The following is a 23,782-nucleotide window of genomic DNA, read 5'->3' on the forward strand; positions in this document are numbered from 1 at the left end:
CCAGCCCATATAATCCATAATGCAAAAGTCGTTCAGGCTCAACGCTTCTTGGAGTTGACGTTACGACCGGCGCCAACCTTCACACGACCACCCATCCTGTTCCGCTCGCCGGTCAAGATACCGGGGAGGTAGTCCTCGTCCATGAGGTCACGCTCCCGGCGCTGTCGGCGCTCCTCCTCTGCGGTAGATCGAGTGTATTCCTTCTGGTCCTCGGCAAGGATGAGCTCTTGACCCCAGCCGTTCTTTCCACCGCCACCCTTCCACTTTCCGTTGGAACTGCCGTGGGTGGGCTTAGGGACACTGAAAACGTTGCCCCGCTTGTTCCACTGCATATTCTTCTTCAAGTGCATAGTGAACTGACCGTTGGCAGTAGTGGTGCATGAAACACGGGTGAGTGTGTCTTTACCGCAACGAGCGCAGAACTGCTTGTTCATATCCTTGGTGGTAGAGAAACAAGCGTGGCAGCGCTTGATGAAGGTCTTAAGATGCGAAACTCTTTGCAAGGTTGCCGGTGACAACAGGTTGAGGTTCATCTGCAGGAGAACGTTTTGACACTGCGAAGCAGGTTAGTATATATTTCATGTTCCCTTGTGAGAAGCGATTTACTAACGGCAAAATCGGTAGTCATGGTAGCGACCTGCATGATCTTCGGCTCCGGTACGGAATCGGCACCAGCGTCGCGGGCCAGCCGCGTCTTGTAGTTGGTGGGTGTGATCCATTCCCCGCCATCCGAATCGGCAGCGTCATCTTCCTCCTCATTCTGGTCCTCCTCTGGGGTATCCTCTTCAGCCGCGGGCTCATCGACGTCCTCGCTTGTGGGCGCATTCTCTTGCGAGGGAACAGGCTCCTCCACCTTGGACTCCTCCTTGGACTCCTCCTTGGGTTCCTCCACGTTTTCAGTGACGGTAGCCTCCTCTGTGCTCTCAGCAACGGCATCGCCATTGTCCTCGGCACCCTCGACCTTCTCTTCCTCCTTCACAGGCGGCTTGCCATTGACACGCTTCTGGCCAGGGACACTGCGCAATCGCCAGTCGCCTCCATTGCGCTCACACTCAATCTCATAGGCAAGCGCCAAAACCTCAATATCGGTTCGACTCAGGACACTGCGATCACCAGTCTTGCGGGCAAATTCACTGATGACATTGAAGCTTTTGGGGTTGGGTGATCGCTGCTTCAAGAATGGAAGGTACAGGGTCTCAACACGGAGGCGGGCATCGGGGTCGCGAATCTCGGCAAGCACAGAGGGAGTTGTGATAAGTTCTTCGCATTGGGCGAGTAGGGTAGAAAGCGGCGGGGTATTTTTGAGGATGGGACCGGCGTCCAACACGATCGTGTGGATGGACTTAGGTGGCGATGACACAGAGTCCGCCATTTTGATCTGTATATTTCTAGACCTTACAGACAAAAGGAAATAGAAACCCGATCCAGTTGTGGAGGGGAAGTAGTGGGCTTGTCGATGTGGAAAAGGAAATTTCTCGGTTGGTCTGTGCGCTTATCGCCTATCTTATCGCCTCTAAGGTACAACCGTACTACACAGGAGTACATGCCTGGGTATTGACCAAGATAGGTCCTGAGTCATTAGCCTGGGTATGTAATGGGTCTTGGGTAGATCTGGAGTCATAGGTATTACCTGAATTCTGAAGGGACATCATCTGCACTTGTGGCAAAATGTTGATACCGATAGCAAGCTCTGTGTATATATCCTCCAGATTCTAACTCCTACGCTTTCGAATCCTGAACTTAGTAGGCGACTGGAAATATATACAGTACCCTCTAGGTAATCTTAAGATATGTACGTTCTTCAAAATGTCTAACATTCAATGTTACAACATGAATGGTGCTCACTGATATCCTCACCGAAACTCACGCCGACGCGATTATTTTTCTCCCAGAATCCAAACGTCGCGTCTGACGCTTCAAGCTCTTATGGTCACATGGTAAAAGGGTTTTGGTTGACAATTTGAGTTTCTCTGAGGTGAAAGTAATCTTGGTTGTAAAGTTCAGCAAAGCTTACGCTGTAGCGAAATCTGAATGAATATCTAGTTTGCACTTCATTTCAATTGGATTTTTCTCTTCCATCATCAGACAACACAGCCTAATCAGAAATCATACTCTAGCTGAAAAATGAAGAAGACACAAAGAAAAATGGATAGTGCTTTGGCCTAGGTATCCTGTATATGTTTTATGCTAGTATTTAATCTTATCTTCATGTCAAAATTGAAGAACAAAACAATATAATGTTTGAATGTTTATGTACATATTTATCACCATATTATTATTATATGGGCTTAGTGCTAACATCCATAAGTTTCAAACATCAAAATGTCACCATTCAACTATGCTACAAATACCCAGAATTCGCCTGGATCACGAATATATCATTATTCCACCAAGGCTTACATAAATGTTAAGTACTGGTGGCATATTGACACCCTGACCGCAACTATAAATACTTAATTTTTTTTATCCTCTTCTTTCTGCCTACTCTTCTTCCAAAAGCTCCACACATCCAGCAAGCCTGATTTGTTGTATCACATCCACCAATCCGGCTTATTCATCTACTTGACTGCAAGGCTATTTCTATTATGAACCACCTGGACCGGACAGCCTACTGGAACAGGAGAAAAGAGAAATCGAGGCGGTAAGAAAATCATCACATCCTTTCGGTGAGGTTTGGACTAACAGTCAGTCAATCCAACAGCACAAATCTCTCAGCCACGGGAAACTCTCAACACGGCTACCTTGCGATGGTAGGGCAGCCATTGGGAAAGTCATCCCTGGCGCATTCCATTCGGAGTGAAGACTAAATGCTGCCATTGAGAACCTAAAAATGGTCATGGCTAGAAAACCTAGGCCATGGACTACTCTGTGCGTCGTGCAGGGCCCGGGGCCCAACGCTATCAGCACATAGATGGGCATTGGGCGATGCCAGGCCTAATTAGCTTGCGTCTAATTAGGTTGCCTGGGTGTTCAAAGACGTAAGATATCTTTTCCTTAATTTGTGGAAATATTGCTAACCGTTTGTAAGGAGCATTTCTCGATGCTTCGGGAGGGTTTCCCGACCCAGCATATTCATTTTTAATAGGAATGAGAGATCTCCCGATTGCATTGTTCGCGGTGCGTACCATCACGTTCAATCAAGACAGGGATCTCGAATCTTCAGCATTCTACCATGGCTTGCCGCGCGTTCAAACCATGATCATGGCAACATTAGCCACAAGAACCGTATCAAGTACCTCAAGGCAAAGGAGTACAAATGCGCTCCATGAAAGGGGAGCAATTGGCAAAAACAAGGTTGAATTTAATTCATTTCGTCAAGAATCCAAGATATTCTACCGTGCAAGTCGTTGAAACTTTACTATGTAATCACTCTATAGGGACATTGCCTCTCTTTGGGCGAAGAAACCTCTAAGTCGGGTTGGGAATAAATTTACATATCCAAGAGTAATTCTTTCCATGTAGGTTACTCACATACGGCTATCATTGTGCATTTTGCATTAATCAACACGCAAACCTGAGTAGTTGTAATTTGCACAATCATATCCAATTCGAGATGGCCATTTAGGCCCCGGCCGTCACATTCACCCATACAAAGAAGTACGAAACGGCAAAATAGCGGTCAAGCACGTGGAAGATGTCAAGAAGATCAATTGCAATGCATGCACCGTGTAGACTCACTGTTCAATATCACAGTTCAAGGCAAGATGTTGGTTGGATCTTGAACATTCGAATATTAAAAGTGGAAAATGAATTGTGCCCGAGTATCGCTGTTGCAGACCATAAAAGGCCTTCTGCAAGATACAATCATCTGGAGGGAAGGCTGTGCATGAGGTTTCAGTCCTAAATATGCATTTACCCGTCATGGCGGTCATATCAAGGTAGGATACGGCTAGCGAACCCTGGTGCTTTTGAACAAAGAAATGTACGAGCAAACTGAGAATTTAAGTTTTGTGTTCCACAAAATTAAGTCGTCAAATTGAAGTCCAATTCTCTTGTTGGGTCGCTAGCAGAAAGTTTGTTATTCCTCTCAATTAGGATTTGAGCCTGGACCATGCTAATACGATCTTTATCCACGAGGTCAAGTCGCATGTGACTCAAACTAAGAGTCACGCAGCTTATCAGGAACGTGGACGAGAGTTCAGATATTGCCTTGTCAAAATTCTGGATATTTGGCGGTTCGATAGTTGACAATGTGTAAGTGTGATAGATCATGTGGTCACAGCACAATGGGGGCGCCGTACCCCGCGGGGATTCCATCGGGAGATGGACACCATAGGCCAGAAGAAGCCTTTCCTTTCCTTAATTTCCACTTTGCTGTTGTGTGAGTTTAAATCCGCTCTATTGACTGGTTTGTGGTGTGCCGAGTGTGTGACGTGAGGACCCAAATGCTTACTCGGGCTTGAGATATCTTTTTACAATTCTTCCCCTTGCTACCTTTCGAACGGCCGAGACGTTTCGCGCCTATTGAACTAGTCCAAATGATGATCTGAGATCTATTGACAGCTAAAATGACCCTGATCGAGAATATTACTTATAATATCACTGATTCCCCTTGCACTGGTGATCCGTGCATTGAGCTTAACCTTGGGAAGCCACGACACAAATCCAATGGAACTTGGAATACCAAGTACGCACACTCAATTAGTTAGTTGTCTTTTCTTTTTCAGACTAACCCGTGGTCCCTTCGTCAGTGGCTTTGATATTTCCCAAGTTCAAGTCGAAGCAAGCTGAAAGAAAAGTCGATCGTCCGATACATACGATAATCTGCGGGCCTGGTTGATAGATCTCACGCCGCCTGCATCTTAAATTTCGCCCTCATCTAGTGTCCGCTGTCGGCCCTATTCTAGTTGCAGATGCATCATGCATATTGCCTCACACTAATCACGGGAGTAGCCAATGTCAGCCCGGGCAAATTTTAGGCATTTTCTTTGTACTATATCTAGCCAATAGGATCGGTGGTTACGGATATTCCAGATCCTCGATGTTCAATGAATAATCCGGAAAATAAGGAAAGGAAAGGGATCAAGGCATCTAAGTTTTGATTCCAAATGTTGAACGTGGATCCCGTCGCTGCTTCTTTGGTGTTACTTTCCCAATTGGCATTGGCTAGACTGGATCATGATGCTGAAGCCCCCACAATGATACAGCGCTAGACTTTTCATCATTGAAGAATACCTTTTATATCATAAGTCACTGCATCGCTTCTAGTACCCTTCGTCTGCATATCTTGGAAGAGTAAAAGAAGACTTCCAGATATCAACAACTTTAATAACACCTTGTTTCATCGCTCCCCACAGAAAAAAGGCAAAGATAAAAGAAGGTTCACCAGGAAAATGTATTTATTGAGCATGCTAAGGCATTCATGAACCCTATTCGTTAAATGAAACCCCTTGCGCCGCAAACTCCTCCCCTAGACCGGGATCGTATCTTGAACCGCCAATCTGGGGAGCGAGGAGCCTTCACGCAGGGAGATCCGCCCCAGTCCTTCTCCTAGGGTGATCAGACTAGTGGATTTTAGCTCCAACCGTTCCTCCCGAGTTCTGGCCCTGTTCCGTTGTTTATGGGGTCTGAACCCTGGATCCTATGCCGATGTAAATGTGTAGCCCTATTATATCCTTCCCTGTCCTTCCCCCTCTTGTCGATCTGGGGAACCTGTCTATTTCTTATCGCTCATTTGACTCGATTTACTTTTTGATAGCTCATTGGTTGTGGCATTCGCTCGAATATTTCTTTTTATTCTGTTCAACTTCTATTTCTGCCTTTTTCTTTTATCTCTTGTCGTTTGTCTGTTTTCCTGGTTTTATATCAGTCATTGAAACATCTGTGCCTGAGGGAGTGGCTCAGTTAGGGATTGCGGGACACTGGAATCACTGTTTTGCCTGTAGGCTACCGGTCCATGGCTTTGGTTAAGATGGATCCACTCAAGCGGGAGGATGGCAACATATACCTCTCTTCTCGTGGTGCTCAGGGCTTAACTTGCAGTGTTGTCTTTACAGCATTAGCGACCAGCTTTGTGGGATTGCGTCTATACACCCGGGTCAAGCTTATGAGGAGGATGGAATCGAATGACTGGATGATTGTCGTTGCATTAGTAAGTTACTCTTCTCCCATGACAATGCAATCAGAATCCCAATTAAACATGGAACCAAATAGGTCAACTCGTATATTTTCATGGGTTTGGATATGGTTGAAGCTACCAGCGGAATGGGAATGCATCTCAAGGACATCCCACCAGCGATCCTTGAGAGACAGATGAAGGTATGACGATATCATACCATTGGGCTGAGAATTCCTAATAATTTGATCCTTTCTATAGGCATTCTGGCTCACCGTCCCCTTCTACAACGCTGCCGTCCTCTGCGCAAAAGCATCCATCCTCATGCAATATTTCCGCGTGTTCCCTACCCGCCGCATGCGAATTGTCTGCTGGATAATGATAATAATTCTTGCTACATACGGTACATGGGCAGTCATCAGCGCATTCCTAAACTGCATCCCTGTTGCCAAATTCTGGGACGACTCGATCCCAGGCTTCTGTCTAAGTAAACCGGGGCTCTGGTTTTCGAATGCAAGTATGCATATCACCACCGACATTGCGATTCTCATAATCCCCATCCCGGCTCTGATCGCTATCGAGATACCACGGAGACAGAAAGCGGCATTGATGATCTTGTTTGGATTGGGTGGATTTGTTTGTGTGACCAGTATTGTCCGTCTGGTCAGTTTGAAGAAGATTTCTGATTCGAGAGATCCCACGTACGATAATGTGGGTGCGGCGTCTTGGTCTGCCGTGGAGTGTAATACGGGAATTATTTGTGCTTGTTTACCGACTCTTAAGCCGTTGATTTCGAAGCTTGTTCCGGGGCTTTTGTCTACGCTTGAGGGGAGTCGGAGGAATGGGACTGAGCATGTGTCTACTAAACGTCAGACAATGACTTGGAATGATGGGTCTACCCTTGGTGCGCCGGGTGATGATATTGAGTATGGGGCTGGAGATCCTGAGCGGGTCCTTGAGCTGGTTCCGAGTGGCGCTGGGAAGCATGGGAGACGCTGGGTTCAGGAGGAGAAGATTGATGGGATCACGGAGATTACTGGGTTTAGGCAATCGAATTATTGCCATCAACATACAGTGTCTGACACATCTGTCTACTCGCGGAGTTGATCGTGTCTTGTCCATGACGTTATGGGATATCTTCTATGGGAGTCACTGGGGTGTCATTTAGTTGGTTCGGGTTCATTCATACATACCAAGGCTAGCTCTTTCGGTCTGGTGCGATTGGGTTCCATCCTGGCAGCCCTGGAGTAGATAGTCGTCTTTTCTTTGTCACTTTTCTTTTCATATGAAATCTTTTTTATTAATGAGCTTTCAAGCTCCTGGGTTTGGAATGACAAATAGAATCGCTTATATAATTGAGCATATTGCAAAGCAAGGTGAATGAACTTGTTGATCAGTCATTTATGATGCAACATTTAGCAAAATTTCCAAAATATGAACATAAAAAACCCGCCCTGAGGCTCGTAAAAATCCAATCTACGCCCGAGATGTTCTAGCAAATGCTTTAAAAGTCGGCAAATTGCTTATCGACTTCTTCAAAGTGATCAAAGACACCCTTGAACAACTTCACGCCCAGTCCGGGGTCATGTCTACCGGTCGTAGCCCGAATACTGTGCATGCTGAGCTGGGGAATACCGCAGTCAATAGCTCGCAGACCGATTTGCGCACTGGTCATAGGGCCAATAGTGCCACCGCTGCGAGAGTCATTCCTGATCTGGAAGACCTGCAGCTTGGAGTCACATCGAGATGCGATTTCCTTCAGCATACCGGAACTAACGCTATCGGTAGTCATGTGGCCATTGCTATCAGCGGAGATCGTGACGCCGACATTGAGACGCGGGGAGTGGTTCTCCAAGTAGACGTTGAGGAAGTTGGGGTTGACTGCATGGATGACATCCGAAGAAACCAGGAAGCTGTTTGCAACGGTTTGGGAGAGGAGATTGGGACCGTAGGCTTCCTTTGCAAAGGCTTCGGTGATTCTCTCAAAAACGCTACCCATGAAATTCGACTTGGCACCTTGGCGCAAAAGACTGCCAATTTCTTCGTCATCGAACATGCCAACCATCTTCACAATACCGGGCGACTTGTCCTCGTCGGAAGCCAGGAGGGCCTCCTGAGCGGCATAGCAGCACAGCTTATCGTCAATACGACCAGCAAAGATAAGATCCTTGTCCAATCCACCGAACTGAGCAGGCTGAATGTCAAAGAGCTCAAGCTCCCACTCCAGAATTGAGCTATAATCCGTAACACCGATCTCATTGGAGATAGCCTTTACCAATTTCTCGGGCTGGGTCGCAGCAAAGGTTCCAGCCTTAATATCGATCGACTCGGTCGACGACTTCTCGAATAAATCCGAGTTATCAACACCAATAATTGGCACCATTTGCGTCTCTTGGTTGAAAGGACCATTGGCCGGTGTTCCAAAGTGGGGAGCCAGTGTGGGAACACGGGCGATGGGCCAGTCAAGCTTGACCAATTTAGTCTCAACCTTTCCAGTATCTGGGTTCTTGACCAGAACCCGACCGCCGATACCAAGGTCACGATCCCACCAGGTCATATTCAATGCACCGGCATATGGGGCAACACCAAGCTGCTGGAAGCCGGCCTTGGTTGGGAGCTTCGAGACAGGCTTCAGCTTAGCCGTGAGGGCATCCACGTGGCCAGCAACAACAGCTACTCCGTTACCGCTCTCATACTCCTTTCCAATATTGAAAGCAATCAGCGAGCTGCTGTTGCGTGTCACGTAGAACTTGCCCCCGCGCTTTAGGTCCGAGGTCCACACCGCTCGTTCAGACAGTTTCTTGTAACCATGTTGCTCGAGTTGCTTGGAGAAGGCGTCGATGGCATGGAAGATGGTAGGGTTGGAGCTCATGAACTCAATGTAGGGCTTCGAGTAGTCCTCGGGGTTGATGGGTGCTGTGGTCACAGCTGGTTTGGACACTGGAGCTGCAGCTGGCTGGCCATAGGAATAGTCAGGCAGCTGAGCGGACATTTGAGAAGCCCAAGGCTTGTCGAGGGGAACTGTGTGTTTCCGAGTCATGGCTGATGTATTCTGTGTAATTTGGCGGGGGAGAGTGGAACAATTGTGGGTTTGGGTTGGAGTTTGAAGTGTTCGTGAGGGGAGTTGGGGAAAGAGGCTGGGGCCCCTTGCTTATCGCCGAGGTTCCATCGATCCGTCCGATAACGAATTGAGATCAGGAACCATTTCTACTTTGGGAAAGAGAAGTACGTGTTAACATGTAGCTCACTGATAAGGAAAACACATTGAACTCTCCTGAATTTTCTGTAGCTTATATATATCTTATATCATTGCTAAAAAGAAGCTCACAGATATTCAAGTTAAGACTTAGTGTCGACTTTGTGCGAAACAATGACGTGATGCCTATGTTCCCTGCAGATCTCAATAAGCGCTTGGCCCAAATAGGCCTTGCATACGGAGTACTTTCTATTGCTTCAATAATGAAATTTCTAAGATACTCCCTTCTGAAGGATTCAAAGAGGTCTTTTAAAAATGGTCAAAACGGAATATACCTTTGGACCAGACACAATCAAGTTGGCTTAAAATTATTTTGCATAACCACTTGGGTCCTGAGCAGCTGCGCCGACCTAGGAAGAGACTCTTAAGCTGTCTGATGCCCCATTGGCCCTCACAACATGTCGTGCAAATTCCGAAACTTACTCTACATGTGAACTTTAAGCAATGAAAAGAACAATTATAAGCGTAACAAGATAATCAGCAAAATGCTACGTTATTCAAAGATGAGAAACGTTTGCCTTCGAAGGTTACTGGTGTTTGTTCATTATGAACAGATCTTACCGCCAATTTTGGTATTAGAACTCCGTGACGAGTGGTGCAAAAGCTTGAAGAATCCTCGGTAAAAATGGCTACGATTGCAGGGTTTGTTGGCAAAGCTTTATGAGCTGTAGCTTACATTTGCAGGTGGAGTGCAGATCAATCACTGGTTCGCTAGCAATGGTACAGAGTACAGGGGAAATCATCCTGCCTTGCCAGATAAATCCTCACCTAAAAAGGAGAGTACATCCTTCGAGCTGGTGACTCATTGAATTACTGAATTGAGTGCAGGTGCGCCTGGAGATCTCGATAACGACCATAGCCCCGCATGCAAAGCAACGTTCTTGTTTTCCCGTCTGGAAGAGAATCATGCTGTGCTAACCCTAATAACAAGCAGACATTTACTCAGTTTCTTTGTCTGAAGTTGCCTCCCAAAACCTCCGCAGGTCGGCCCATATTACCGGATCAAATAGACTGTGACGTGCTAGATTCGTGAAGGTTATGGGCTACACCGGAATGGATCACCGGCCCCTCTTCTCCGTTTGCCACCTATCCGCAGCCACCCTAGAGTTGAAAGATGAAGGAGTGAAATGTGCCAAGGTCGGTTTCAATTGCCCTAGCGCCCATCATATGGGTCTCCGGCCTTCCAGAATGACACTAAATCAATGGAACTGAGGTTCAAACTTCCCAAACTGAGCCGAGCTTGCGAATTTGTCCGTTTTTCGGTCCTTGCTCGGCACGAAGAGCGCAAGATGACCACTGATTGATAAGAATTTGCTGTGGGGAGGAACCGCCAAGAAGCACCCGAAGGCATGGGTTGATGATCAACCAATAAGATAAAAGAATTTAGCAGGCAAAGCTCGGTGGTCCGTGTTGACCGAAGGAAATTTTTCAAAAAAGCAACTGCGTTGCAGCATTATCGAACTAAAAACATGGATCAAGAGGCGCTCGGATTGCCAAAGAGGGCAGGCGAGCGTGACTAGCGCCATCAGATAAGATCACCGAGTTGCGCGAGTTAGGGCTCGACCATAGAAATACTTGCAGGAGTTGTCGATCTACTGTACATCTCACCGCTGGAATTGAACTAATAGGGACTAGTATCCTTCCGGGAAATGAGATTCCACTGACCTTTGTCTCTTGTTATTGGTTCAATCGCCGTTTCTGCTATGTAATGGCCGGATTTACTCCGAAAGTAGTGGACTTGCCTAACGTTCCAAGGATTTGATATTCGCCTCTTTGATGATTCTTATCTGATCTTCCTATTGTCATATTTCGTGTCTATTATTCCATTTGGTGTGCAATTGTGAGTTGTAATCAATATCCTCATGTACTCTATAACCAATGTTTTCAAGAGTCACGAATAGTCAACAAATTCGGTCAACGAGAAAAACAATGAAGCTTGAAAATCTACATCATTACAGTCAGCCCACTCGGCCAAGCTTACCTTCACCTGGATCTGATAAAAAATCAAAAGAAAACAAAAAAAACTCTGTAATGGATCCCCCCCCCCCCGCTGTAGCCGACTTGTACCATCCGAAACCGGCATCATGTGAGCACAATCTAATCTGATCATCGCCCTTTTCTTCCTCCCTTTCCCACTTTTTCTTCCCGAGCTTCCTTTAAGCTCAGCTTCTTAATTGCTCCCACCTCCCTGCAGGACTCACATGTTTGATTTCTTTTGACTCTTTTCTTTTCTCTTCTTTTCAAGTCATTGTTGATCAAGGGTGGTCCCAACTCGCTTATCGGGTCGTATGAGCGCACATCCGCAATTCCGACCGAGAGACGGCTAGTGCGTATTCCCGAACATACCCGACTCGCGATCCCCTCAATGTTCCCGCTGACCCCAACCCAGCATTTGAACTGACTACAGCCACCATAATGGCCACGACAGGCGTGTCTCTCACGCCTGCTCCGGCCTTGGTCCCTTCACTGGCTATGGCGCCTGCCTTGGCAGCTAGACCTTCCGTGGCCCCATCGCCTGGTCCCGGCACGCCCGGCTCTATCACATCGAAAGAATGGGTTATACCTCCACGTCCGAAGCCTGGTCGCAAGCCAGCGACCGATACGCCGCCCACCAAACGAAAGGCTCAGAACCGAGCTGCCCAGCGAGCATTCCGCGAGCGGCGGGCCGCCCGAGTTCAGGAGCTGGAGGAGCTGATGAAAGACATGGAAGATAATCATGACAGTCAAGCTTCAACGCTCACTGAACAAATTAACAGTCTTACGCGTGAGGTCGAACAGTGCCGCGAGGAGATGGCCTGGTGGCGTGACCGATGCCACACTCTGGAGAAGGAAGTATCGGTTGAACGCAGTGCAAAGGAAGCCCTTGTCAAGGAATTCCGAGCTTCAATGTCCAGCTCGAACGCCAAGTCTTCCATGCCGGACTCAGTTCCTCTACCGCCTCGTAAGCGTCCTGCTACCCGCAGCACCCGGATGGAAGATGTCATTCCTATTAGTGCAGCGCGCAACCGAGAGCCAGAACCGGAGAATATGCCTTTGGGTTGTACCGACTGCTCTTCTGCGCACTGCCAGTGCATCGAGGATGCCTTCGGTATACCCATTGACACTCACGAGTCCCGTGGCAGACATCCTCCCCACGGTGTCGGCAGCCCGGAGCGCGAAATCTCAGAGCCCGAGATCAAACCCGACCCGGAAGAGATGGAGATTGATTTCACTGCTCGATTCTCCGGTGTCCCTGCCCAACAAAACTCCCACCACCAGCACAATGATGATGTTTCTTCGCCCCCAGTCGATCCCTGTGGCTTCTGCCAGGATGGCACTCCCTGCATCTGTGCCGAGATGGCTGCCCAGGAACAGCAGCGCAACAACGGCCGCCGCAACTCCTTTGACAACCCTCGTCTCGCTCCCATCCAATCCATCTCACAGTTCACTCCACCACCCTCTGAAGGTGACGTGATTCTCCCCCCTATCAGTCAAGCTACGAATCCCTGTGCGAACGGGCCAGGTACTTGCGCCCAGTGTCTTGCCGATCCCCGAAGCACCCTTTTTTGCAAGACGCTGGCAGCCTCCCGGTCAGCGAGCGGAACTCCAGCGGGAGGAGGCTGTTGCGGCGGTAAGGGAACCGACGGCGGATGTTGCATGTCAAGAAATGCCCCCGCCACCCCGACCACGCGTAACAACCCCTCCATGCCTTCGCAACCTGCCGCACCCAAGCCCTCTACGCCCAATGCGCTCACCTTGAGCTGCGCCGACGCCTTCACCACACTTTCCCGCCACCCCAATTTCTCTCGAGCCAGCGATGAGATCTCCACCTGGATGCCTAAGCTCCATACCCTTCCGAACCCTCGCGATCAGGCTGCTGCCGCAGCCGCACAACTGAACGGTGACCGCGGCGCCTTGGAAGTCGAAGCCGCAAGTGTCATGGGTGTGCTCCGTTACTTCGACAGGCGCTTTGCCTCGAAATAAGATAAACCAAACGAAGACCATATCTACCTACCCTCTTCCCTCTTCGATTCTGCATCGGGCTTTTTTTTTATTTCGCCTCACTGAGGCAATTTGATACCCACACCCCGATTGCTCCATGTACCACCATACGGTCTACATCTTCTTTTGTCTTTCTTCAACATGCGGAAGAACCCGCACGCCATCCTCTCCAAAAGCAATACTTATATTTCTTTCTTCTCAACATGACTAGGCTCTGCATAAGTAGACTACCTAGGTCCTTAGACGGAGAATTTGACCGACATGAACATGGTCTGTGGTTGGTTGTGTTGGATTTATTGTTACTGTCAATCTGATCTAGACGGGTTGGACGTTTGAGGCGTTTTTTCTTTTCTTTTGCGATTTGCGTCATGTGTAAACCTGTTTCTTATGAATGGAATGATCGAAATATCTTAAAATTCTAGCTTCAATGTTCTGTCGGACAAACCTTCTGTACTCGAAATTTGGGCTATAGAGTCGAATATTCTCACGTACGTTCTGAGATTTCTAGCTCACAATAAATACATATTTAGTGACATTGGGAAATTGCAAGGCTATGTTATCTCAATTTTTGAGACCAACAGATTAAGTAGAGATCAAGATAGATTAGGCAAAATCACCGGCATTATGGCTATTCAAAGAGCAAATATTAATTGGGATTGTTATGTAGTGTAGAATTTTATACAAGGCATAGAATAGAATCAAAGTGTCGTTCACCTGCCCCTGGATCCATTCCCTGGGGTATAAGATGTGAACAGAGGGAGGAGGAGAGAGTTAAAGCGTGAATGGGGAATCGAGATTTATATCTCTGGCTAGCCCAGGCCAAGTGTCATCGTTTCTCGAGACAAACATTGTCAAGGTTTCTTAGATAAGGCCTGAGCAGATGGTCCTTGCAGGAACCGGATATCCGACTATGAGTGAAGATTGTCCCTTGTGGAATCCGCGTTCAACTAGAATCGACCACCGCTGGAGCGTCCATGACCGCCTCGCATGGTGACTTCGTCCTCGTAACCACCAGCGAACCCACCGAGCATATTGGCGCCCCACATACCAGCGATACCCCACATGCCCATCCGCCAGCCACGGTAGAGGCCCTCGATACCTTGGCCTTGCTTTCGCTTCTGGTACTCTGCCTGTGATACAGGTTTGCTGAGAAGAGTACGAGCACGCTCGGCCTCGGAAGGAGAGGAGCTCAGACCCTCTTCGTGTACGATGTGCCACATCGTACCGATAATACCGCGATAAGTACGGGGCGTAGGAACAATAGTCTCGACATCAGCAGCGTCGATGGATGCCGCATTGATGCTACCACCGGAGGCCTTCTGGCGCAGACTAAGAGAGGTGTATGTGGCGATCTGAGCGCGACGGAGAACGGTCTCGAGGGGGAACTTCACCGCAAGCTCGAGACCGGAGCCTAGGAAAGTGAAAAGGCTCCACATGGATGGGTTGAGCAGAGGATCAATGGACAGGTATGATTTGAGGATGAGAGGAGTCGAGGTGGTTATGAAGCTGGGAAGACTTGAATGGAGAATGGTGATCGGGACGAGGTGAGGTGGGATCGTGGAGTTGGGAGTAGGAAGCTGACGGATGGCCCGGATAAGGGAGCGTGGACCGTGTGTTGCAGGAGTAAGCATCAGAAGGGTGCGAGCGGTATCAATGGGAGAAAGGATGAGTGCGGAGAGCGATGAGGAGACGAATGAAAGGACCAGTGTCACAAGAGGCGAGGGTGCCGTCAATATCTCGGTAGTCATGGACGAGGCAAAGTCCTCCTCCGGTAGACCAATTATGGCCGAAAGAAGGCTGCGAATGAAGGTATTCAGAGTGGGGAGAAGCAATGAATAGATGAATGTGGCGTTGGACGACTTCCAGGGAGAGCTCGGTCCGTTCGTAGTCCAGAGTTGGGAAAGCACATCCATTAAGGACGTCGGGTTTTTGATAGTCAAGGCATGCTTGGATGGTGCTGATGCTGAGTCTGAACGAATATATCCACTGCGGTCTGTAATGCGGTGCCGGGTCTTTCGGGATCGCGGTGTGCTCGGACTCGGTGTAGCAGGGGCGGCGGAAGTGAAGTAGGTACTCTCATCGTCAGAATCCTCTGACTCCTGTTGATAGTCTTGTCAGCTGTAAATTCTGGTTTTCTTGATAGGTATATTCTCCTTACAGAGTCGTCTTTAGTGCTCCCAGGTCCCGGAGTTGACCCCCGGTCTTCCTCTATGTTGTCGGATACGACGTACACCTGCAGGATTGTTTTGGCGACATCGAAGGGCTGTGCAACCAAGACCTGGGCATAGCGAACAAGAGAGCTGTTTATGGCATCTCGACACCAATCCGATACCGACGGTGAGGAGTCAAGATAATCTGAGTAGTCGATATCTGGGATGAGGTCGCGCGCGGAGCTCCCAAACACCTGAGCGGACGAGGGCGGGGCTGACGCGTCTTGAGTCGCATTTGTGGGCGATAGCCCTGTCTGGGGGATATAGTAAGGCCGCAAGGGATTGATCCCTTCGCGTGAGGCCATGGTTGGATGGACTTGGAGGGGTGATCGGGGATAAAGGGTCGGAGAAAGTAGCAGCTAGAGATGTCCGAGACGCCGCCTTTAGGCTTTGTCAGTCTTTTTTTCCCGCAGCGGCCATTGGACGACCGTCTCCGCCTCAGTTCGATTTTCCCTCGCGATTCTGAATTTCCACTTCTTCCCTTTATTTCGATTCTGTCTTAACCTTTCTTATATCACAATGGCTCTCTGGCAAGGATTCAACCAACAATTGCGCCGAGTAGTGCCAAAGGCTACTGGAGAGGCGTGCTTGACTCAGTCACGGAGATACGTCAGCTCAACAATCCCGCGGAGAATCGGAGGAGCCGCGAATGTGAACCAGTGGGGCTTGAGTACAAAGAAGAGCCTGCGGTTGCCATCGCACGGGTGGAAGACGGTTCAGCGCTCATTCTCTGCCTCGGCGCAAGCTGCCCACGGTCACGTCCATACTCCGAAGCCCGGCGAGGAGTAAGTCGCCCGCTGGTTGCGCATGACCATATATCGGCAGTATTAACAATGGATATAGGATCAACATCACTTTCGTTGAAAAGGACGGTACCCGTGTCGATTTGCAAGTCGCTGAGGGGGATAACTTGCTGGACATTGCACAGGCGAATGACCTTGAGATGGAGGGTATGCCGAACCTCTTGAAACCCTCATAGCACTTCAATTTAACTAATTCTCATTGTGCAATAGGTGCCTGTGGTGGCTCATGTGCTTGCTCTACCTGCCATGTGATTGTAGAGGACCCGGACATGTTCGACAAGATGGAGGAGCCCTCAGACGACGAGAACGACATGCTGGACCTGGCATTCGGCTTGACCGAGACCTCGCGGTTAGGTTGCCAGGTCTTGGTGACCAAGGATATGGAGGGAATGGTTGTGCAGCTGCCGACTATGACACGGAATCTACAGGCCAGCGATTTCGAATCGAAATAAGCCCGCGAATAATAATTGGGAAGGCTTTATTTTTGGAGTTGAACTCCCAAGGTTTGGCGAACAGACATGTCCATACTCATATAATGGACCCTGTATTTTATCATTTGCATTTATGTTGCGTCAAGCCGGACAAGGTACTGAATGAAAAATCTCCTGTACTATTTCTAAAACAAGACCATAGATGGATTTACAATGTCAAGCATAATATAAAATACAAATCGCCCAACGCCAGAAACATGCCATGGGGAATCATAGGACTTTTAGCGATTTAAGCCTCCTCGATATTCAAAGGCTTTCCCTTCTTGCCATTGATGAGCTCAAGGAATCCTTGCTTGCTGACCTCGTTGGTAGCCTTCTCACGCTCTCCAATACCGACTGTTCCCTTCTTGCGCTCCTCCTTAGCGGCGTCCTCACCCCGGACTTGTGCAGCTCGGACAGCATTGAACAGTTTCACAACACCACGTTGCGCCATCTTGCGCAGTCTCTTCTCATCCTCCGCCACAGGGCCGGCGAGACCTCTTTCAATACCCATCACATCGCGGACACGGCCACGGTCCAGTTCTTCCTTCTTCTCTGCGCGCATCTTAGCCCGCGCAGCATTGTCGAGTTTCTCGTTGGCAATGTCGCCGGATTTATCAGCGGCAGCCCTGCTTCGGGACAGTACAGGGTCGGCTCGGGCAGCGGAGTTGAGTTTGGTAGCCAGAATTTTGGAGATGGAGGTTGAGAAGGCAGTAGGATCGTTGCGCTTGGGAACGGCTCGGCGCTTTCCACCGTTGCCCATAGAGGCGTCCGAAAGGTATTCATCGTCTTCCAAATCAGAGCCAGAGGCATCATTTTCGTCGTCGTCGTTGTCTTCGTCGTCACTGGAATCTTCCTTGGCAGGTTTGGGCTTCAATGCAGGTTTGGTTTCGGTCTTGGTCTTCTTTGTTGGGCGTTCAACGGCCTTCTTTTTGGTCACAGGGACACCTCCATCTTCTTCGTCTGAATCGGCAAGGTTGACAGCTGCGAAGTTGGTATCTTCTTCCTCGTCGTCCGAGCTGTGGTAGTTGGTTTGCTTGCGGAACTTCTTCGGGCGAGCAGTCTTGCCCTTCATGCCATCGGCAACCTTGCGCTTCTTAGAGTAGGAGCCGACCATTTTGAATGAAAGAAAAATCACAATTGAATGTGAAGTTGAAGAGCGTGAGAGCAGAGTCAGTTTCTCTACCGAGCAACTTTTTTTTGGGCGGTGAAACCCTTCCGGGCCCCGATTGGCTCTCCGCATTGCCTCCTTGGCCTTTCCGCTTCTCGCCCCTCCACAACTTGCTCTTGTGTCCAGAGTAGCATACTTCTTCGAGTTCATTTTGAATATATCCATCCACCATGGTCCTTCAGGATCTTGGACGGCGCATCAACGCCGCAGTCAATGACCTAGCTAGATCAAACAATCTCGATGAGAAGGTTTGTTCTCCATTTAGCCCATCGCAGACAACCCTAGATGCTAACTCACCTAGGCCTTTGATGACATGCTTAAGGAGATTTGCGCTGCCCTCTTGTCCGCTGATGTCAACGTGAAACTCGTCCAGACTGTTCGCAAGTCGATCAAGAAAACAGTCGATTTCGCTTCTCTCCCCGCCACCGTCAACAAGAAACGCCTGATTCAGAAAACCGTTTTCGATGAGCTGGTGGCATTGGTTGATCCTCACTCGGAGTCCTTCCGTCCCAAGAAGGGCCGCTCCAATGTCATTATGTTTGTGGGTCTACAGGGTGCGGGTAAAACAACCACTTGTACCAAACTCGCCCGTCACTACCAGATGCGTGGATTCAAGACGGCGTTGGTTTGCGCGGATACCTTCCGTGCTGGTGCTTTCGACCAGTTGAAGCAGAACGCAACCAAGGCCAAGATTCCTTACTATGGTAGCCTAACTCAGACAGACCCTGCTGTTGTGGCTGCAGAGGGTGTGGCCCAGTTTAAGAAGGAGCGATTTGATATTATTATTGTTGATACCAGTGGTCGTCACCGACAGGAGGAGGAACTGTTCAACGAAATGATTCAAATTCAGGAGGCCGTTACTCCTGACCAAACTATCATGGTTCTCGACAGCACCATTGGTCAGGCTGCCGAGGCCCAATCATCGGCGTTCAAGGCTTCTGCTAACTTCGGTGCCATCATTATTACTAAGACTGATGGCCACGCAGCAGGTGGTGGTGCTATCTCCGCCGTTGCCGCTACAAACACTCCTATTATCTTCCTGGGAACCGGTGAACACTTGATGGACTTGGAGCGATTCGAGCCTCGTGCATTTGTCCAAAAGTTGTTGGGTATGGGTGATGTGGCTGGGCTGATGGACCACGTACAAGCCGTCACCAGAGATTCCGCTGCTGCCAAGGAGACCTACAAGCACATTGCCGAGGGTATCTACACTATTCGTGACTTCCGTGAGAACATTACATCTATCATGAAGATGGGACCTTTGTCCAAGTTATCTGGCATGATTCCCGGTCTGTCCAACTTGACCCAGGGTCTCGATGACGAGGATGGCTCGTTGAAGCTGCGCCGCATGGTTTACATTTTCGACAGCATGACCGCGGCTGAGATGGATAGTGATGGCAAGGTCTTTGTTGAGAAGCCTAGCCGTATGGTCCGAATTGCCCACGGCAGTGGTACCAGCGTTCGTGAAGTCGAAGATCTTCTCTCGCAGCACCGCATGATGGCTGGTATGGCCAAACGTGTCGGTGGACAGAAGAAGCAGATGCAGCGTGCACAGAATATGCTCAAGGGTGGAAACAAGGACCAGCAAATGGCTGCTATGCAGAAGCGTATGCAGGCTATGGGTGGTGCTGGTGGTATGGGCGGAATGCCCGGTATGGGAGACATTAGCAAGATGATGCAGATGATGGGTGGTGGCCAAGGAGGCGGTGGTATGCCGGGTCTCGGAGGCATGGGAGGCATGGATATGCAGAGTATGATGAGTCAGATGAGTGGGTTGATGGGTGGCATGGGAGGATTGGGAGGAATGGGTGGTGGAGGTGGTGGAGGACGTGGAAGAGGAGGACGGTAGTCGGCAAGACTTTTGGCTTATTTTCTTGCATGTTTTCTACCTACCGTATTTCTATCTTAGCATCTGGGCTGGTGTTCGGCGTTCGAATATTCCTAGTACATTCTCTCTCACTTGCACAATACAACAAGTCATGGACATGATCAGAAACTACTGACACGGCTCGAATTAAAGTATCTAGCCTAGTTCTACTATTGTAACCTTCCCAAAAACTCTTCATATGCCACACTGGTCTTTTCCAGCGCCAATTTTCCAATCTCTTCAATTGTTCCAATCGCCGTTTTGAAAACAACATCCCAACCCTCTCTAGTCAGCATATCCACGAGCACGCGACCCGGAGGAAGAGTTCGAGCACCAGTACCACGTCCTACAGGAACACTAAGCTGATACTTCCACACAACTTCACCATCCACATAGAGCGAGTAGGTAAGAACTGAGCTCCGCGAGGAGTCCTTTTCGTCCACCTCTTCAGCAATATCAACAAGTCCAAACTTGCTATTCCCATCCGGAGCATATTTCACTGCCACATCCTCCGAATCCGTCTGACGATACGTCCGAATAGGAAGATAGAACATGCTAAGAGGACCCACGCTAAACTCATGAACACCTAGTCCGGCGGTATCAGGCTGAACCTCATCAGATGATAACGCAAGCTCGGGATCAGGGAATCGTGTAGCAGCAAATTCGTGACGATCACCACTAAGAAGAACAAATCTGATGCCTAGAGCACGTTCAGCACGCCAAATCGCTTCAAAGACTGTGCGTCGTTCGTTGAGATATCCACCCCATGTATCTGCGTTGCCGACATGCCAGTTCTTAGTGAATGGGACGCTCGAAGAGATGATCTTCCAATGAACGCCTGCTGGTTCGGGGGTGGAGATATAGTACAGAAGTGATTGGAGCTGTGAAACTCCGAGGATAGTTGAGTTTGACTTTGATGGCTCGGAACGATATGTGCGGGTATCCAGCATGAAGAATGAAGCGGGCCCATTCACGAAAGAGAAATAGGTGACGTCGTCTGGGTGTGCGAAGGCTTTCGCGGGCACAGGCGGGTTCGCGCTGACATGGTAGTGGGTGTATGGGTCGGCAGCTGCTGGGTAGGGAGCGGTTTTGTTACCCTTAGACCAGTCGTTTTCGATTTCGTGGTCGTCTAGAGTGTGGATCCAGGGGAGGTCTATTGCCGGTGTGTTTCCCGAGCTAAAGGACCATGAGGGAGATGAGTAGATTCTTCGGTATTCGCTGCGGTAGTGATCCATTGAAGCGCCAAATCGGATGGGTACGTCGATGTAGACGAAGTCGCCGAGGAAGAGCATGAAAGATGGTTTGAGGAGTGATGGTAGCTTTCCAAGTGCTTCGGTCATTTGTTCAATTCCTGGAACGCGCAGTGGATGCGACAAAATACTGTATGGGAAGTTTGGTTTCAGGCAGCTTGATGTGACGAAAGATATTTTGTTTGCATCGGCGGATCCTGGACGTGGGGATGTTACAAAATTGCCTGTCTTGTTGTTCGACAACGAGTATCGATAGTGGGTCCCAGGCTTCAGATTCTTCAATGTCACTGCAGCTGTGAAATCTGTACTGTTGTCTAGCTTGTAGACAGTACCTTCTGGGATCCATCTCCGATTGTCCTGGGTGGCTTCTTGGTAAGAGACCACTATAGGTAATTGAGTCGTGTCGGGCTCTCGGAAGACCAATTTAGCGGTAGTCGGCGATACATAACCGATGCGTGAGAATGTAACATCATTGGTAGGATAGACTAGGAAGCCTCGAACCAAGAAATCAAGTGCCAGTAAAGCCACTCCGACGTTGATAAGTGCTGTAATCCACGTCCAGATTGGCGACCGCTTGGAAGGGAGACCTGTCAGAAGGGTCTTCAACGCGGAATCGCCGGAATCAGATGAATTCAAATCTTTAGCACGCTCTTCTATGATTGCATTTAGTCCACTAGCATTTGGTACACAACAAAGTTCCGGGTGGACTCACTGGTGGAGCGTTTCCCGCCCTTCTCGGGGCGATCACCAGATGGCTGATCTTTAGCCAGTGAAAAGAGCGACGATAGATAAATCACCAAGGATGTGAAGACAATAGGTGCGAACGGATACCCAGGGATCTAAATAGACGTTTTAGTAATTTGAATGTGAACCAAGTGACGTTGTTCATACCCATCTCAGAAATATGAAGGTGAACAGCCGGATCGTAGCCGAACTGGTGGCTGCGACGACTCGCCGCAGGGAAACCATTGTCGCGATTCAACCGATGACAGAAGCAAAATGTTTAATCATAGCACGTCGGAGTTCAAGATGTTCAAAGGGAGAGCTTGAGGGCGCTACAGGGGGTGATGTTGTTTTTATGCACGTTGATTGGTGTTTATGTTAGGGATGACGTTATAACCAGCCACGGGCCCACCGATAGCTTAGCATAACTATCACCAATTTTTATGCTAGAGACGAACCAGATGTGGGCAACTTTAGTATATATGCCATATATTAACGAGAAAAGGCAGCAGAAACCTAAGTCTTCAGATTATAAGTACAGTAATCTTCTTTAGTCTGCACAAAGCCGGATGTTCGATCCATCGCTCAATCGATAATATTCAGATCATAAGCTCCGTCCCTGATTCATCATATCCTGCAGCAAGTTATTCAAGCTGCGCGCCATGGCTCCAGGCGCCAAAAGCTGTTTAGCAGCAACCACCACGTCCTTCATACCCATACTAACGGACATCTCAGCCGCCCACTGCCATGGTTGAGCCTCCCCACCAGGCAGGGCATTGAAATACTCCCAACCCATCACACCACCGAAATTGGGAAATTGCTCGACCAGGACCGCAAGAATAGGACCCATCTTCTCGCGCGACACATAGCCCTGAGACCCATTACCCGGATTCGTCAAAATACCATACACAACTCGACGCGGAGACCAGCCCTGCGCAACAATAGCAGCGTACATCCGAGGATCCTCAGCAGGACCCCAGCCATTGTAGAACTGAGCATTGTACCAATCAATTTTAGAAGCCCGAGCCCGCTCAAGCTCTCGGTAGTCAAAGCCAGAGAGATTACCAGCACCAAGCAGCGCAGCAGCAACTGGAGCGAGCGTGATAATAAAGTCGTCGCCCATATCGCCCTTGAGTCGATCGATCAGGCGAATCACGCCTTGAAGAGACATGCTTTCTTCAACGTCAAGATCAAGTCCATCGAGATTGTATCGAAGCAGAATTTGGTAAAGAGGCCCGTAGAACCGTTCGAATTGTTCTTGGTCGCCATCTAGTCGGGTGAACGAGCCTGGTGCCGCACCGCCCAACATACCCATGACCTTCACACCGGCCTCCTGGACCAGGGGCACTTCGGCCCACAAAGGATCGAACTTGGGGTGGTCAGGTGGGTCGTCATTGAGCGTGATGTGACCCGGAGTATCATTGATATGAATAGCGGCCAGAACAATATGTGTGATGCCAGTGCTATATTCCACGAGTGGCATCATGGGGACATATGGGCCCGCGCCTGGGATCAAGGTCTGGTGGTATAAAACTACTCGGCGGCGCTCTGGCGAGCCGCCTGGGAGAGGTGGCATGTTTATGCAAATTGGGTTGAATGTTGATTCACCCTTATATAGGCGGGGTAAATACTTCCACGGTTGGGCGATGTTCGATAAGAGGTGAGATGTTATCAGAGAGCTTTGCTGCAAGATCCAAGAAGCTTGATGTGCTGGTTGATTTTCGAGAAGATTTGGGAATAAAAGCGCGAAGATTTAGTAATAAGAGAAATCAAGCACCATACGATATAAGTCAAGGCGTGGTGAATGATGGCCGCAGCATCACATCTCCAGTCGCGGGCAGGCTTCACCCTGACTAAGCGAGGATCCCGGTAGGTAAACTAAGATATATTTGACAAAGAAATTGGATATGGTACCAATTTATGGATCAATTTATGGATCAAGATCAGATGCATAGAGTACATTGATGATGTACCGAGAATACTTGCATGTCCTGGA

The 23,782-nt window shown here is 49.0% G+C and overlaps 10 protein-coding genes across 10 annotated transcripts; 4 read left to right on the forward strand and 6 right to left on the reverse strand.

Moving 5' to 3' along the window:
- Positions 1-38: 38 nt before the first annotated feature.
- On the reverse strand, positions 39-1,372 carry N7520_007009 (rRNA-binding endoribonuclease; the record flags this gene model as incomplete). Its single annotated transcript, XM_057140943.1, has 2 exons — positions 39-554; positions 611-1,372. 2 exons carry the CDS (start codon positions 1,370-1,372, stop codon positions 39-41), a joined length of 1,278 nt encoding a protein of 425 aa, XP_056994949.1.
- Positions 1,373-5,911: 4,539 nt separating this feature from the next.
- On the forward strand, positions 5,912-7,162 carry N7520_007010 (uncharacterized protein; the record flags this gene model as incomplete). The annotated part of the gene is made up of 3 exons (XM_057140944.1): positions 5,912-6,091; positions 6,154-6,258; positions 6,317-7,162. 3 exons carry the CDS (start codon positions 5,912-5,914, stop codon positions 7,160-7,162), a joined length of 1,131 nt encoding a protein of 376 aa, XP_056994950.1.
- A 397-nt stretch (positions 7,163-7,559) lies between these two features.
- On the reverse strand, positions 7,560-9,095 carry N7520_007011 (M18 family aminopeptidase; the record flags this gene model as incomplete). The annotated part of the gene is made up of 1 exon (XM_057140945.1): positions 7,560-9,095. The coding sequence occupies one exon, from the start codon at positions 9,093-9,095 to the stop codon at positions 7,560-7,562; it is 1,536 nt and encodes a 511-aa protein (XP_056994951.1).
- Positions 9,096-11,726: 2,631 nt separating this feature from the next.
- hapX (bZIP transcription factor HapX) lies at positions 11,727-13,274 on the forward strand (the record flags this gene model as incomplete). Its single annotated transcript, XM_057140946.1, has 1 exon — positions 11,727-13,274. The coding sequence occupies one exon, from the start codon at positions 11,727-11,729 to the stop codon at positions 13,272-13,274; it is 1,548 nt and encodes a 515-aa protein (XP_056994952.1).
- Positions 13,275-14,239: 965 nt separating this feature from the next.
- Positions 14,240-15,807, reverse strand: N7520_007013 (mitofusin complex protein UGO1; the record flags this gene model as incomplete). The annotated part of the gene is made up of 2 exons (XM_057140947.1): positions 14,240-15,391; positions 15,451-15,807. The coding sequence occupies 2 exons, from the start codon at positions 15,805-15,807 to the stop codon at positions 14,240-14,242; spliced, it is 1,509 nt and encodes a 502-aa protein (XP_056994953.1).
- A 214-nt stretch (positions 15,808-16,021) lies between these two features.
- Positions 16,022-16,757, forward strand: N7520_007014 (ferredoxin family 2Fe-2S iron-sulfur cluster binding protein; the record flags this gene model as incomplete). The annotated part of the gene is made up of 3 exons (XM_057140948.1): positions 16,022-16,287; positions 16,346-16,452; positions 16,516-16,757. The coding sequence occupies 3 exons, from the start codon at positions 16,022-16,024 to the stop codon at positions 16,755-16,757; spliced, it is 615 nt and encodes a 204-aa protein (XP_056994954.1).
- A 268-nt stretch (positions 16,758-17,025) lies between these two features.
- On the reverse strand, positions 17,026-17,892 carry N7520_007015 (rRNA-processing protein RRP15; the record flags this gene model as incomplete). Its single annotated transcript, XM_057140949.1, has 1 exon — positions 17,026-17,892. One exon carries the CDS (start codon positions 17,890-17,892, stop codon positions 17,026-17,028), a length of 867 nt encoding a protein of 288 aa, XP_056994955.1.
- Positions 17,893-18,116: 224 nt separating this feature from the next.
- Positions 18,117-19,795, forward strand: N7520_007016 (RNA-binding signal recognition particle subunit SRP54; the record flags this gene model as incomplete). The annotated part of the gene is made up of 2 exons (XM_057140950.1): positions 18,117-18,194; positions 18,248-19,795. 2 exons carry the CDS (start codon positions 18,117-18,119, stop codon positions 19,793-19,795), a joined length of 1,626 nt encoding a protein of 541 aa, XP_056994956.1.
- Positions 19,796-19,983: 188 nt separating this feature from the next.
- Positions 19,984-22,032, reverse strand: N7520_007017 (alkaline phosphatase family protein; the record flags this gene model as incomplete). The annotated part of the gene is made up of 3 exons (XM_057140951.1): positions 19,984-21,716; positions 21,776-21,902; positions 21,955-22,032. The coding sequence occupies 3 exons, from the start codon at positions 22,030-22,032 to the stop codon at positions 19,984-19,986; spliced, it is 1,938 nt and encodes a 645-aa protein (XP_056994957.1).
- A 358-nt stretch (positions 22,033-22,390) lies between these two features.
- Positions 22,391-23,362, reverse strand: N7520_007018 (putative class III chitinase; the record flags this gene model as incomplete). Its single annotated transcript, XM_057140952.1, has 1 exon — positions 22,391-23,362. The coding sequence occupies one exon, from the start codon at positions 23,360-23,362 to the stop codon at positions 22,391-22,393; it is 972 nt and encodes a 323-aa protein (XP_056994958.1).
- Between the last annotated feature and the right edge of the window lie 420 nt (positions 23,363-23,782).

This window comes from Penicillium odoratum (genome assembly GCF_028828045.1).
Source record: "Penicillium odoratum strain IBT 22623 chromosome Unknown utg000005l_segment0_segment0, whole genome shotgun sequence".
Classification (NCBI taxonomy): domain Eukaryota; kingdom Fungi; phylum Ascomycota; class Eurotiomycetes; order Eurotiales; family Aspergillaceae; genus Penicillium; species Penicillium odoratum.